Below are 15,455 nucleotides of genomic sequence, written 5' to 3' on the forward strand. Positions count from 1 at the left end.
ATACAATATAGATGCGATTTCTAAAAGTATCTTTCTTCACTCAAAAGATACTCAAAATAATTGAAGAATATAACAAAAAACATAATTTTAGGGTAGCAAGAATGGTGATTGAATAGAAAGAAAATATGTGATTGTAATTTTGAGAACCAAAAATTGAAGATGAAAATGGGAAGAAGAAGACGTTATTATTTTTTTTTTTTTTTAAATTAGGGTTTTAAGGTGAATTTAGAGGAGAAATAGCTGGATGAAATGAGAAAAGTTAAAGGAGAATTTTGTCATTTTGCCAACTAAAATATTTTGCATTTTTCTATTTGTTTTTATTATTGGTCAAAGGTCATTTAATCAAAGACATTGTTAAGTTAGGTTATTGGGCCAAATTTCCCGAAAATAAATAGTAAAGTGCAATAATGAAGCATAAATGTCATCTGACTAAAATGTCCTTGCATTGGTCAAAATTATCATTTTTTCAATTTTTGATGTCAATTGATGACTTAATTGAAGGTTTCCATTAGATTGAATGCGAATTTTTGAAAGCTCTGATATCATAGTTAACATAAATAAAAAAATTGGATCAAGTCTAAGATAAAATAAAAAATTTGGTACCTTGATTGTAATTCTCCTTTAGCCCTTGTTTGAACCTCATTATTTTCAAAATATATTTTTTCTTTCTCTCTTCTTTTTAATCACATATTTTTCAATAAAAATAATATTATACATAAATTCAAAATTTTTCCTTATTTTTTAAACATAGCTCAAATAAGCTTTTAATAAAAGTATTTTAATGTGGAAATTACAGTTATCCCTAGTTTTCAAATCCCTAATTCAAAGTTAAGATTTCAAGTTTTATAATTCAAAAATTAGATAGTAATACATTTTTTAAATATTAAAAATAAAGTTATAAAAAAAATAAAATCCACAACCCACCTCACTAGCCCTAAAACTCTCTCTCTCTCTCTCTCTCTCTCTCTCTCTCTCTCTCTCACCCCTATATTCCCTCTCATCCCCTTCTCCATCTTTTCTTCGACGACAGGACCAACATGTGACGACACTAATTCATCATCACAGGGTGCTTCTGTTGCTCGTTCCTCTACTTCTTCTTGTTGGAGTCATCTTTACAAAGGGCATAGTTTGTTTTTAGGGATTTTTTTTTTGGTGTTTGCAACATCGCTGCACCACCCTATGCTGTGGTGTGATGAACTTGTGGTGGTATGGCGGCATGGTGAATTTTTGGTTGCGGTGTGGTGGATTTTGTGGATTTGTGAAGGTTTAGAGGTTGGTCTGCTATGGATGCAGCATCGTCGCACTACTATAGCGGTTGAGGTGTGGTGGACTTGTGAAGGTCGTGAGCGACATCGTTAATTTGTGGTTGTGGTGTGGTGGATTTGCAAAAGTTTGGTGGCTGGTCTGATGGATTTGTGGAGTCACGTTGTCGAGAGGTGGTGGATGCAGCATCGTCGCACTACTATAGCGGTTGAGGTGTGGTGGACTTGTGAAGGTCGTGAGCGACATCGTTAATTTGTGGTTGTGGTGTGGTGGATTTGCAAAAGTTTGGTGGCTGGTCTGATGTGGATTTGTGGAGTCACGTTGTCGAGAGGTGGTGGTGACAATAGTTATGGCGGCAACGATGACGATGGTGGTGGGCTACTGCAAAGAAGTGGCTAGGTGGTGGTCACAAGTGTTGTGGGGTGTTTGTGACCAACTAATGGGTTGAATGTGACCAATAATTGGTTAATTTGTGATAAATAAATAATTAGTAGTGGGCAAAAACTGATCGAAACCGCTCAAACCGACCGAACCAACCTAAACCGCTCGGTTTGGGTCGGTTTTTGCAATGAAATGGGTTGGGTTCGGTTATTATTTGGCATTTTCTATCGAGTTAGGTCAGGTTATGGGTTATGGTATAAACCCAACCCATCAGTATTCTCCTTTTCTTTTCTTGATTCTTACTGTACGTATTCATTATATTTTTGATGTTTTCATATTTGATTTTTTGGGGGAAAAATGATGAAAATCTCAGCTTTGTACAAACGCAGCATCAACAATTGAAATCTGGTGATGCAATGAGCGGCACTTTCCACACGAGATTTTCTATTCTAAAGAAGAAGGAAAAAAAATCCATCACAACACCCAAAGACGGCATTTTTCTTTCGCCTCTCTCTCCGCCAGTATCCGTCATCAATTACTAAGGTGATTTTTTTTTTTTTTTTACCCGTTAGTCTCCTATGCTTTCTGGACTTTTTCATGTAGTTTTTTTTTTTTTTTTTTACCCGTTAGTCTCCTATGCTTTCTGGACTTTTTCATGTAGTTTTTTTTTTTTTTTTCAATGATTGATTATGCTTTATTACTTTAGTAAGTTTGGGCATTTATTAGTAATCATAGTTCCATTTCAATTTTATGGTTTTTGGAGGATCTTGAAGTTTATGCTTGATTTTGCTTACTTTTCCCGTCGAAAATGAAGAAACATACATTTATCGTTGACGTTTATGCTTGATTTTGTGTTTGAGTTGTTAGTTGTCTGATTTTCTTGTTTGTAGTACATGATATTTTGAATATTAAAGTAGTCAGTTCTTGTTTAGTAAAGTAACACTTGAAAAAAAGACATTAGTTCTTGTTTGATAAAGTAAAATTTGACCAACATAGTTAAATAGATCTTGTTTGATAATAAAAATCGACCAACCTAACCCAAATTGATCGAAAATTGGTGAGTTGGGTTGGGTTAAAAAACATAATTGGACTGGGTTGGGTTGGGTTAATTTTTAATCAAACCGATCATGTTGGATTGGGCAAAAAATCGACCCAGCCCAATCCACACCCACCCCTATAAATAATACGTGATCTAAAAATTGTGTGGTGACCAATAAAAATTTTTATTCGTGTTCGAAAAATAATATGTGACCAATAAAATTTTTAATTTGTAATCAAAAAATAAGTTGTGATTAAAAATTAATTTGTGACTAATTATTTTTTTGATTTGTGACCGATGAACAAATTGTGACCTACAAAATTTTTGAATTGTGATCATAAAAAAATTTAATTGGTAATTTGTAATCAAAATGTATAGATCTCTGATCTAAATATATTTAATTAATAAAATAATTAATTAACTAGTTAAATCATAAATAGATTTTAATAAAAATATGACTTTTGAAGTTTAAAACTTATTTTTCTTAATTTTGAAATGTGTGATACTTAAGTCCCGTTTGTTTCTTATTTTTTGTCAAAAAAATGAAAAAAAGACGTTATTCATCACATCAAATTAACACATTTGACTTTATCTTTCTTGAATGAGTTTCATAATGATTATATTTTTTATTCTCCCTTTTATAATAAGAATGTCAGCTTAAATCCTTACTTATCAAATTTTCCGTATTTTAATTCGGAAGGGCTGAGATCCGAAGATCTCCCCGGTCCTCAGCCCCTACAAAAGTGGGAAAAAAATCAAAATAACAGGATTTTTGTGTGCGTCTCTCTCTCTCTCTCAATTTTGAGGTGTAATGGGTACCTTCAAACTTGAGCCTTCTCATATGGGTATTCGCCAAAACCTCCAAATTTCCGCAACCAATTTCACTCCACGAACACTAAGAATCAGCTGCGGCCTAAGAAGTGGGCCCAGGAAACCGATGTGGAGAACAAGAGTGCTTTCCACAGAGGCAATTCAAGCTGTACAGTCACTAAAATTGGCACAAAAATCCCCATCCAGATTAGAGCAAGTTTTCAGCAATAAACTCAGTAGGCTTTTGAAAGCTGATTTATTAGATGTGTTGGCTGAGTTACAAAGGCAGAATGAATCGGATTTAGCCCTCAAGGTATTGTTTAAAATTTAAAGATTGCTTCGTTACAGTTTTCTTTTTCTTTTTCATTTTTTTATTTTGGGTTATTTTATTCCGCATAATAAAGTGATTTTTTAAGTTTTATGGTGCTGTATCTGGTTTATAAGTAATTTATTTTCATTAACAAAAGTTGTACGATTTCATCAAGTCGTCAATATTGTGATAGAAAAGGTATATAACATGCCAAGTATGTGTTTATGTTTACTAGTTTTTCTTTCTTGATTCATGATTTTTTTTAGTTGGGGCTGTTTCTTTTCTGTAAATTACTGCCAAGTTTTGGGAATCCATATGTTTTAGAGAGATTTAATTAAAATAGCCTATGCTGAGTGGGAAAATTGGCTTCCAATACACGTGGAAGATAGATAGATGGGGAGAGGGGTGGGGAGAATGCCAGAGACTTGTAAAAGAAAAAGAAGGGATACAAAGAATAGCCGAAAGACAGAAAAGGGGGGAGGGAGATGTTCGTGGCAACAATTTTGTTTGGTCTGATGGTAGTCGGCTCAAATGATCATATTGGGTCAAGGGTTTGAACGCCTCCTTTTACATGCAATACATTTTGCTTGGACATTATTTGCATGGAAGTGTATAATGCGTATAATTTTAGCCCTATATGGAAGGCTTGCAAGTCAGTTCTGATCCCATACGACCTCTCATTAATGCTCAATCAACTCTATTTAAAATTTTTGCCTGTTGGACTTGGTATCAACCACGTGTGTTAATAAATTTGGTTTTTTGAATCTATTTAGTCACAAGTGTCGCATTTTTGTAGTATCATCCTTAGAAATTGATTAAGGTGTAATAATGAAGTTCAAAAATTAGCTCACACGACTTAGAAACTCTTCTGGTTTGTATAATTTGGAGTTGGGAGTGATGTCTCTTGAGATTATCCATTTGTATCAAGTTGCTCTGGGGCTTGGTCATTCTTCAGATTCGTAAGTGATGGTTTTTGGGTCTTGGGGAAACCTAAAACACAGTGAATGTACTGAATAAATAGCTTGACCACAATCTAATTCTACCACTTGTTTTTAAGTGGTTTGATAATCAGAAACTTGTTATGAGCGGAATGATGCAGCTTCATTTTTTCTTTACATATTTAAATATAATATACCCAGTCTGCTAACTTTTTTTTTGCTGATCTTCGCATTCAAGCAGTTTTTTTGGGTCTATAGTATTGAAGGTGCAATTTATAATTATGAAATCTTGGTCGTATACTGATTTTTAATGTATTTGTTCTTTTGGTTTTTTTGTATCATTTACATTATTCTATTGTAATATTTTTATTATTTAATCTAGAAGTTCAATTTATCTGATATGCGTCAGGATTCAGGTGTTTAACTTTGTGAGGAAGGAACTATGGTACGAACCGGATCTGACTTTATTCAACGACATGTTAATGATGGTGGGGAGGAATAAAATGATTGAGATTGCTGAACAACTTCTTCTAGAATTAAGAAATGAAAGCTTAGAACCAGACGCTAGGTCCTATACTGAGATGATTGGAGCCTATTTTAAAGTTGAAATGGTAAAGAAGGCAATGGATACATACGAGCTGATGAAGGCTTCAGGTTGTGCCCCAGATAAGTTAACCTTGACGATTTTGATAAGGAATCTTGAAAAGGCTGGTGAGGGGGCACTTGCAGCGGTATTGAAGAAGGAATGTACTGAATATGTTGAATATCCCGAGAAATTCCTTGAAGAAGTTGAAAGGACGCACGTAAGTTGCCTGACCCTTGATGCACAATTCCTTTGTCAGGCGTCTTTTATTCTCTTGGTCGTAACTTAACTAACAAACAGAAATGACATAATCCTTCTAACTCGTAAGCATGGACTGATGTTAAAATTTACTGATCCTGCATCAGGATTTTGAATATGCTTGTTCATGATACTGAATAGCCATAGATTTCACAGTTTTGACATACTTAAATTCTTGTTTTTGGTTTCAGATTCGAAGCAATGTATAACTGAATCTTCTTTTGTTTGACAAAAAAATAATCATCAATCTAGTCGAATGCAACTTTGTCCTTGGTTTTGTTTGGCTTAAAAATTCTGAGATGCTTTTATTTCCTGAAGCGTTGTAGGGAGCTGTGGCACTTGCACATGAGCACAGATGGAAGTTTGAACTTTTAAATGATTCCTTGTTAGGCCTGGCCTTAGTGTAAGAAGAGACGTTCTAGCATTTCCTGGTTTGGAGTCACTACAGAAGCCTGTTTTAATTAGAGACAGCCTTCTCACAATTACAAGTTAATAATCTCTGATATTTAATAGAACTTCTGGGGACCATCTCCATGCTATCAAATGAAATGTTTTCGATACCCAATAATTGATACTTAAAATATTCCTTGATAGTATTCATTGTGAGAGGAAATGAAGACATAAATGAACATAAATATAACAATTTCTTCCATGAAACATTAGGTTCTAAACATATTTGGACTATAGTTACTTCTCACTCCAGGAGTCAAGTTAAATTCATGAAAGTCATGCTTTTCTATCTCAATGAGGCACAACATTCTCTCGATAACACTTAAAAAGGCCACCAAAAGCTTCTTAAGTATTTATTTGAAATTTAATTATATGTTTTAGAGCTAAATGGTACAAGTCAAACTTCACGTGCATTGTTTTGGTTGCTGGATCATGGAACTGGAACGGTGAAAAAGGATTTATGTAGTTGACCCCAAGTTTATTGAGAAGAATGCTTAGTTTAATGTCAGAGAAGCAAAAACATTTGTCAATTTATTGTACATGTAAATAATTAAAAAGCTTTCATAGTAAATAATTTTTGATCTGCCAAGATTATCAATTAAGATGGTTGATTATAAATAGTTGCTCATTAGACTTGATATAAAGTTGAATAATATTAGGACACATATAAATTCATTGACAGGTTTCTGATTCCTTCTGTGTAGTTCTTTACTACCTCTTTAATGTTGCAAATTTACTGCATGTTCACCAAAGAATTTGCCTATGTCATTTAATTACATAGAAGTATGTTTTTTCCATCAGACCATGCATAAAGCTTGTAAGATCTTTGTCAATTTGAACTTCATTGATAATCTTCTGCTTCATGTAAAAGTACATTTACTATTATACGAGTTTTTAGTTTTCCTTTTTTACAGCCGAAGAGAAGGTCACTTAGACTTGTTTGACGATATCTAGCACGTCTGCCATCGGATACAAGAGCTTTTCTTTGGAGCCGAACCAATTTGTCCCCGAAAGCAGGCATCTACAAGAAACTTGATGATTTACTTATATTGGTTCCCAAATATTGAGCTCCAAGCATCTCAAACTCGAGGTATCTTGTAGATCAGATCGTTAGTTGAATGAAACTATTTTCCTTTGTCAGTATATTTTAAAGGAATTTGTCATCTTGCAAGCTATTGGTATTGGTGTTTCGCTACAATTATAAGTTCCAAGGAATGCCTGAAATACCTTAGTACATTAAGAACCCAAGTGTCTGATGGGATATTCGGTTGGCCTCTTATAAAATTTTGTATATATTATCATACATTCGGTGAGATGCATGTTTTATTTGGATAACTCTGCTAACTTTGAGTGATGCTACCACGAGGAGTTTGACATATTTTTTTACGGGGTGGGACACTTGGCAATTTTTGATTGGTTGTTGACAAAAGAAAAAAATGGCAGCCATACAGGTGTTGCCCGTGAATATTTCCCTGTACGCAGGGAAAAATCCATACTTCTGTTAAGCTTGACGTACCATTAAATATTATTGCAATAAATGGCATGCTAATTTCACCAAAAAATGGAACTTTTGTAAGGTGTAAGGTAATAACCAAGAACACAGACATTGCAAATCATAATACAGAAAATTTCTTCACAGAAACTAAGCAAGAAAACAATTTTCTGTGAGAACTTCAAAGAGAGGTAGCACAAAAAAGACCCATGTTACAGAGTATTGTTACTTGCTCTTCAGCCAGCTAAGTGACTTGGAGACTTATTGAACATCGTGTACCACATGTATGCCCTGGACAGCACCATTTCAAGATCCATTTCATTCCAGTTCCGAGTTGGAAGGTGCTGAAGAAACATGACCATATCCTGGAATTCAAGCTTCTGGAGCTTATCTGACCACTGGAAAATATAGTTAACAAACTTCAGTTTTGACTATTGACATCAAATATTACCAAGTCATTATTCCACTGTTTCAAGTAACACTGTAAAGGGAAGAAAAATTTCACATGAAGTAGGTGTGATTTTAATCACTAATTATAGAATGACCTATTGGAGTTAATGAAGTTCCATCAAATATCATATTACTATTTAGCAAGGTGGAATATTCAATTTCATGTTATTTATCAGAATCGAATGAATATCAGATATTCATGTGAAATTTATATTACCGTTAAAAGAAAGCTGGCAAATACGTACACGAGGAAATCTCGCAATGCATCTCCTTCTGCAAGATATGTGTCCCACAAGCGGGCTACAAGATGAAAAGGAATCTACAGAGCATATAAATCCATTAGGTGTATCCTTTGTACTAGGAATATTATCAAGGTTGATGTCAGAACTCAAAATACAAAAATCCACAAAGAAGTAGTAAGCCCATCAAATCACAGGTTTTCTCGACTTTATAAATTGGATTAACCCATACATAGATGAGCACTTGAAAAAAATGAAGAAATGATGCATGTATGGATACATACCTCACGTATAAGAAGGCAATTGAACCAGCGGAAAGCAAATTGAAGAAATTCAAGCCCCTGTTCCTCCATGCGGGTTGAAACAGGTTCTGGTAAATTCAGAAAAATGAACTAGTAAATTAATCAATGATGATAAAAGTGAGAAAATTGACAAATAAATTATGTCAACCCAGTTATGTATTTTCCAGCTTTTCCTTCATTTTCTAACCACCGTTTTTTTCCTATGTCTGCGAGGTGACCTCCTAGCAACAGAGAACATGAGTTACTTGTTCCAATGGTCGTTAAACTTAGGTCCATGTCTTTGATTAGTCGCTGAAATTTAAACTGTCGAGTTTTGGTCACTGAACTTAGGTCCATGTTTTCAATTGCTCACTAAATTTAGGTACATGTCTTCGATTGCTCATTGAAATTTAAAATGTCGAATTTTGACCACTGAATTTTGGAATATGCAGTACATTACTCACTGGCATAACCGTTGAACTTTAAAAAATATCGAGTTTACAGTGAGTAATGTACAACAATTTTTAAAGTTTAATGAGTAATGTACAACAATTTTTTAAGTTCAGCGGCAAAAACTCGACATTTTAAACTTTAGTGACCAATCAAAGACATAAATCTAAGTTTAGTGACGATTGGAACAATTAACTCCAGAAAACATGTATACATGATAAAGGAGATATATAGGCAATTAGCGACACAAAAATGCTAGGAAGGAAACTAAAGAAACGAACTTAAGTGAGTGCTTAAATCAACTAATGATGAGCATTTGGCCAACCGCATAAAAGCACCAAGTAACAAAAATAAAGAGAATTATATCCTGCTTTACACAGAAACTGACTTATAATCCACTAAGTTATTTGTATATGTGATACCAACTAAAAAGTCAGTAGCATGTAATGTGGGATGTACGTGTAAAGGAAGAAAACTTTGCTATTTAGAGGGAGGCTAGTAGCGAATAAAGGTCATGAAGAGTAATACCATCAATCCTTCTAACCAACTCCTTTAGCTTAAACACAAGCCTCTGAATTCCTGGCTGAGCAAATGTGTAGTGGTCTTGCATACCATCAAGCAGCTTAGATAGACACCAATAGCAGTCAGCTTCTACGTTAGATATTTTCTCAGGAGAAAGGTCAGCCATAGACCAAGTATCAACACTACCACTTAAGTATTCTGATAAGAAAACAACTAAGAAGGGTGTAGCAAGATCATTTATTCCTTGGACATAACCACTAGCAGGATGCCGAATTGCCCTGGAAAGGGGGAATATATAAGATGCACCTTAGCCGAACAGACATGATAGTGTAGCCGTAAAGATTTCAGACATTGGGAAACTAAGGTATCATACAACATACATATTTGTAATTTATTATTATTATTATTATTTTATTATTATTATTTTTTTTAAATAACGTACATGGTAAGCTCAAATGAAGAGGTCAATCTAAACTAACACGAAATGAGCAGATTCAGAAGGATTTCAGCCGCTGGAATTTAAATTTGGAGAGAGAGAGAGATGTCTCAAATTTTGGAATCTACGCAGAAACAGATTTAGATTTTAAAGTTTAAAGTGGTCACATTTACAAGCAAAATCTCAGTAAAAAGATGACAGTAAATGCAAAACTCAATATCATAATCAATTCTTGAGTTGGTAAAAAGAAAAATAAGAGTAAACGTAAACTCAATATGGATAAGAGTTTGAATCTCTAACTATCCTATAAACATATCAAGATAAATAATGTCATCATCAGCGATGTTTGAGTTGGTCAGAAAGAGCCCAGTTAGATGGTCTTCAACAACTTCAAACCACAGATCAGAGCCATATCAATAAGCATGCTGTTATCTTGCTACAGAATCAACAATAGTTTAAATTTAAGAGAACCTCACATGACTCTCTTTTGATATACCACTAAATCATTACAAGAAATTGTCATCAATAATCTCCACTTTTTTATTCCCAGAAGGTTTCCAAGTATACAAATTGTAGGGGGAAGCCAAAAGAACATACTTGGAGGAAATGCTACAGAAAACACACACACACACACACTCACTCAGATAGAGAGATAGCGGTTTGTGGTTGAAATTTAAGGGTTATTAATCAAAGTGTCATAAAAATTGGACGACATGCTGCATTAGACATTAGTACAAAGTAGGCTTCCTTTAACTTAAATTTTGTTAAAATATACAGTGAACCTAGTTTATTATGTGATCTCAATTTCGGTGATTAAACTCACTTAATCTAAAAAGAGATGAGATTTAATAAACCCATTTCAAAGACCAGTATAGTTATACCATATATGACAATTATTGAAGCCTAAAGCTTCCCAGTATATCATCTTCCAATGTTTATTTACAGTTTTTGTTTTTATGGAGAGTTTACCCATTTTGACTCATTAGGTTGCAGCAATGAAGCTCTCCCTACGAGGAATTTCCTACGTCTCTTGTTATTTCTCGTTCTTCCTCTCCCTTGTTTCTGAATCTGCACTAACTTGTCAGAAGTCGATTTTTCTCTGGTCAACAAGTATTGGTACAAAAAAAATTCATTACAAAGCCATTATCACCAATGTCAGTTTCCGTTGAATTTCCAAAGCTTCTCTGACAGTCATTAAATCACATTTCCTTTAACCCCGATCTCCAATTGGACACCCACCTCTTTTCAGCTTGTTTCTGTATCTGAACTGATGCAGTTCCTCATCAAGGTCCAAAAGCTCTTTGATAATCAGAAATATTGATCAAATCACATTTGCTCTCATTCTAATCTCCACTGACCTCCAAGTGTTTTGGTCCCTCATGAAATTGTTTCTTCTTACTTTGATTTTCTTATTCTTTCTTTCGAAGCTAAGAATAATTTCTTTAGGAAGCCAATTTGTTCCCTTTAGCAAATTCAACCTTGACAAAAGTTGCATTCTCGAGTCTTTTATATCATCTCGAGAAGAACCCAACACGCAAAGATGTTTATCATTTCTCACAGTGAGAGGCTCATGAACCAATCTCTTTTTCCATCAAAAGGATCAACATAATTAAGGAAAAAGTAAGGTGTGGAAAAGTATCTAACCACGTGTAAAGTATTCGCTCCAACGACTTTAGAACTTCTGCTTGTTGAAAGAAAGAGACATCGGGAACAGTTCTGGGACAATCAACAGCAATCTAACCATCACAAGCGAAGCAATCATTCTGTGGCTGCATAATACTGTGAAGTAGACACATGGGAAAAACAAACAGCTGGTTGGGGCATATCATACCTGACGGAGCATGCTGATCTCTTCATCTGTCCGCTCTATGTCAGGAATATCATAATACTGTGCAACACAATCGAGATACTCCAGGCGCTTTCTTTTCAGAACTCCCTCCCTTCTATCTGAATTAGAGGGTGCATATCCCTGTTGTCAGTTCAGTTTAAAATTCAAAATGCCAAAAAGAAATTCTTGTTTAAAACAAATCTAAAACTCAGCCTGCTAAATATTGTAATCAAAATCTGAAACTTCAAGATAGAAAAATATCATGGAACCAATATTCCAAACAACAGCTACTCAAGACGAAAAAAAAATAAAAGAAGAGAAGAAACAAAAAGAGAAAAAAAGGATCAGATCTCCTGAATATATGAAGCTTCAGAATTCAAAAGTTTCTAAGGATGGTAACATTTACACTAAAACTGTTTTAGTAAAGCTCCAATAAAGAGTTGCCTAATCCTAACCAAAGCTGCAAGCAAAAAGCCAATAAATAAAGCCGCTGTGCCTCTACCTCGTATATTGCTATTCTTAAAGCAGAGAGTATTAAATGATATAATAAATCATGATAATCCCCTGATACATCGTCAATACTGCCTTCATGGATTAGAAGTTGAACACAGGATTTCCATTCATTATTTTAATGATGGAATTTTCTCTTAAGAGGTGTTGGGTCATTTAGGTTTTCACTCCCTTCATAAGCCATTTTGTGTTATAAATTTACTTGTCAAGCAGAATGAAAATGATATTGAACATGCACACCGCACTTTGAATATAATTCTTTTTGTACTATGTTCAAACTAGGGAAGCATTGCCCCTATCAGTTCCTTTGTGCGGGATACTCCAAATAGAAAGATGCAGTACAGGTTCAACAACAGATATTTGCATATAATGAATTCCATTACAAAAATCTTTCTAAAGTAAAAAACCCAAATTGGAAACCAGACGTACCAACAGAAGCCTCCATACAGTAGGACGCAAGTAAGGTGGGACACCACTCCAAGCTAATTCACGCAGCTTTTCTGCATGGCGAAAGAATGAAAAAGAACGAAGGAAGCAAAATTAAACATAAAAAGAAAAGATCTCTTTTCTCTTTCTTGAGAAGTTGAAGATAAGTGAAATAATCAGTCACATTACACACCATCACAACTTAAGACCAGCATCACTACAAGCAAATAGCTACAATTATCATCTAAAGACTATGGAACTTCCATAAACCTGAAAAGATACAAAAGGAAAAATCAATGTTCATAAATACATTTCAATACCTAAGACGACGGTAGTTCCAGATAATTCTTTTTGGAATTTCGTTAGCCTTGCAGAATCTGTAGATCTAGCTCCCATTACTGTTTTCTGAACCTCATTGGACGTATTTTCAGTACTTGCTGTCGATGCTTTTGTCTTGTTAGCAGATGAACTGGCATTTGCGTTGCTTCTGGTTTGGATTACGTCCTAATGTAAATAAATGTAAAATCCATCGTTAAGATTTAATTGTCATATCTATGTAACATATATGACTGTTATGAATAGATAACGATCGAAAATTATCACTAGTACTACCTCAGCAGATCTATCAAGCTGTTCCCCATGTTCAATATCATTGTTTGAGAACCTTATGTTGTTACTTGGAGATTGCAGAGCTGATTGATCCAGAGGATCCGACCTCTGAGTTATCAATACCTTACCAGGAAAACTTCGCCCTTTGAGCATCCTGTACAGTTTATATTTAACATATATTCAGAACATGGATGAAGAAAAAGAAAAAAAAAAAAAAAAAAACTCTATGCAACTGAATTAATTTATCATGGCATCAGGAATATTAATGCTCAAAAAAAAAAGACAAACACAAGCAGAATAATGGATTATATTTCTTTTAGAATCTAGGATATTGCTGAACCTTTGACGATGTTTATGTTGAACTATTGAAAATAAAACAATAAATCACTTATAACAAAGTTGTAATAAAAGCAGCAAAACCAATACAAAAGCCTGGTTACTGAAAGTTTAGGCATTTTCACCAACCAGAAGTTCAATAATATTGAACAGTATCAATCACAGTCAATATCTGATGAAAATGGGGGAGCCTGCAACTCGCAACATTTATCATAAGAGTCTTGCTACAGAGACAAGGCTCCATGGCCCTGTCCATTTAGAAAAATCCTTATTATAATTACCCATTAAATTATAATTCATTTTTCTCTTTCTACTTATCAACCAAACATTCTTTAATAAAATAATATTACACTTAACTCAAAAACTTTTCATTTTTTATGTTTTATTTTTAAAACCACATGTCCTTCAAAATAATACTATTGCTTCATTACAATGTGGAATAACGAGGGCCAAACGGGCGATTAAAAATTTTATTGAAATTTTGAAAGTAGGAGTAAGCTAAACAGAGTAAATAACTTATTTCAGTGAATCCCAGTTGAAAGAATAAAAATATCACAAGATATTAAAAAATAGATCACATAATTAACCGTTGAGAACCCAAAAAAAAAAATCATCGAATTAAGCAATGTACACAATTTTAGTTGCATCATTGGAACGCACAAATCATTGTTCCATGATCCTGTAATTCGCCAGAAAGAGGGGGAAAATAACTTTACATGCATATACAATTTAAACAACCAAATCTACTGAAAATAGAACTCTAGATATCGGCTAACAAACACCATAGCAGTTAAATTAATTCGCAGATCAAAATTCATAAGAATTCTTAAATTAAATTCCATTTGATTTTTCAGTATTAATTTGCAAATGGGTATCCAAATCTGAACCAAAATAGAAGAAACACTAGACCAACTGGGAAATGAGATTTCCCTCGATAACAAAATTCTGGGTTTTGCAAGAATTGATAGTCAATTATTGTCGGATCTATGGGTTAAAATTAAACACATACCCTTGAACATTTCTAAGGGTTTGATTGAATCTTGAATCCAGAGTAGAAGGTGAAGAAGTATCTTTGTTGCGATCGTCTTCTCTACTATAACTGCTGCTGTTGCTTCTCATGGACATGGTTTACGGCACCAACCGTGCCTTTTTCTCTTACACTAACGATTTGAAAGGATAAATTCACAGTCAATCATTAAATATTTAATTATTGAAGAACAACTCTATTATTAATTTAAATTATTATTTTGTTACATATATAAACTATTTGTCGAGAATTATATTTTAAGGTAATATTTAATTATTATTATTATTTTAAATAAAGATGGATGTTATATCCACTGTCCACAGATTATCTTTAAATAAATCTTTTTTTTTTTTTAAAATTATCACAGACTAACAACTCCGTTATTAATCTTAAATTCTTATTTTATTAATATATTTGTTGAGAATATTTTCTTTTATATATTTATTATTTCTATTATAAACTATTTGTCGAGAATTATATTTTAAGGTAATATTTAATTATTATTATTATTTTAAATAAAGATGGATGTTATATCCACTGTCCACAGATTATCTTTAAATAAATCTTTTTTTTTTTTTAAAATTATCACAGACTAACAACTCCGTTATTAATCTTAAATTCTTATTTTATTAATATATTTGTTGAGAATATTTTCTTTTATATATTTATTATTTCTATTATTGATAAAATTTATGTCGTTAAAGTAAATTCAAGAAAATTAGTTTGTTTAATTATTAAAAAAGGAAAATCTTACTCAAAAATTGTAATGGTAAATACTATTTGAGTTTTCCTTCTTTTTTTTTTTTTTTTTTTTGTA

The 15,455-nt window shown here is 33.4% G+C and overlaps 2 protein-coding genes across 4 annotated transcripts; one reads left to right on the top strand and one right to left on the bottom strand.

The window, feature by feature from the left end:
• Positions 1–3,370: 3,370 nt before the first annotated feature.
• On the top strand, positions 3,371–7,347 carry LOC111377323 (pentatricopeptide repeat-containing protein At1g62350-like). Of its 2 annotated transcripts, none has more exons than XM_023000400.1 (3): positions 3,371–3,806; positions 5,158–5,544; positions 6,931–7,347. In XM_023000400.1, the coding sequence occupies exons 1-3, from the start codon at positions 3,495–3,497 to the stop codon at positions 6,964–6,966; spliced, it is 735 nt and encodes a 244-aa protein (XP_022856168.1). In that variant the 5' UTR covers positions 3,371–3,494; the 3' UTR covers positions 6,967–7,347. The 2 variants fall into 2 exon arrangements, with proteins under 2 accessions (XP_022856168.1, XP_022856169.1); XM_023000401.1 differs by having other exon boundaries at positions 3,373–3,806; positions 6,947–7,347.
• A 210-nt stretch (positions 7,348–7,557) lies between these two features.
• On the bottom strand, positions 7,558–14,801 carry LOC111377324 (GTPase-activating protein GYP1-like). Of its 2 annotated transcripts, none has more exons than XM_023000403.1 (10): positions 14,621–14,801; positions 13,279–13,429; positions 12,987–13,170; positions 12,670–12,740; positions 11,734–11,871; positions 11,547–11,638; positions 9,473–9,744; positions 8,498–8,583; positions 8,220–8,293; positions 7,558–7,922 (listed from the first exon to the last, which is right to left on the bottom strand). In XM_023000403.1, exons 1-10 carry the CDS (start codon positions 14,734–14,736, stop codon positions 7,769–7,771), a joined length of 1,338 nt encoding a protein of 445 aa, XP_022856171.1. In that variant the 5' UTR covers positions 14,737–14,801; the 3' UTR covers positions 7,558–7,768. The 2 variants fall into 2 exon arrangements, with proteins under 2 accessions (XP_022856171.1, XP_022856170.1); XM_023000402.1 differs by having other exon boundaries at positions 8,192–8,293; positions 14,621–14,800.
• Positions 14,802–15,455: the final 654 nt, after the last annotated feature.

Source organism: Olea europaea, unplaced genomic scaffold (assembly GCF_002742605.1).
Source record: "Olea europaea var. sylvestris unplaced genomic scaffold, O_europaea_v1 scaffold1639, whole genome shotgun sequence".
Lineage (NCBI taxonomy): Eukaryota > Viridiplantae > Streptophyta > Magnoliopsida > Lamiales > Oleaceae > Olea > Olea europaea.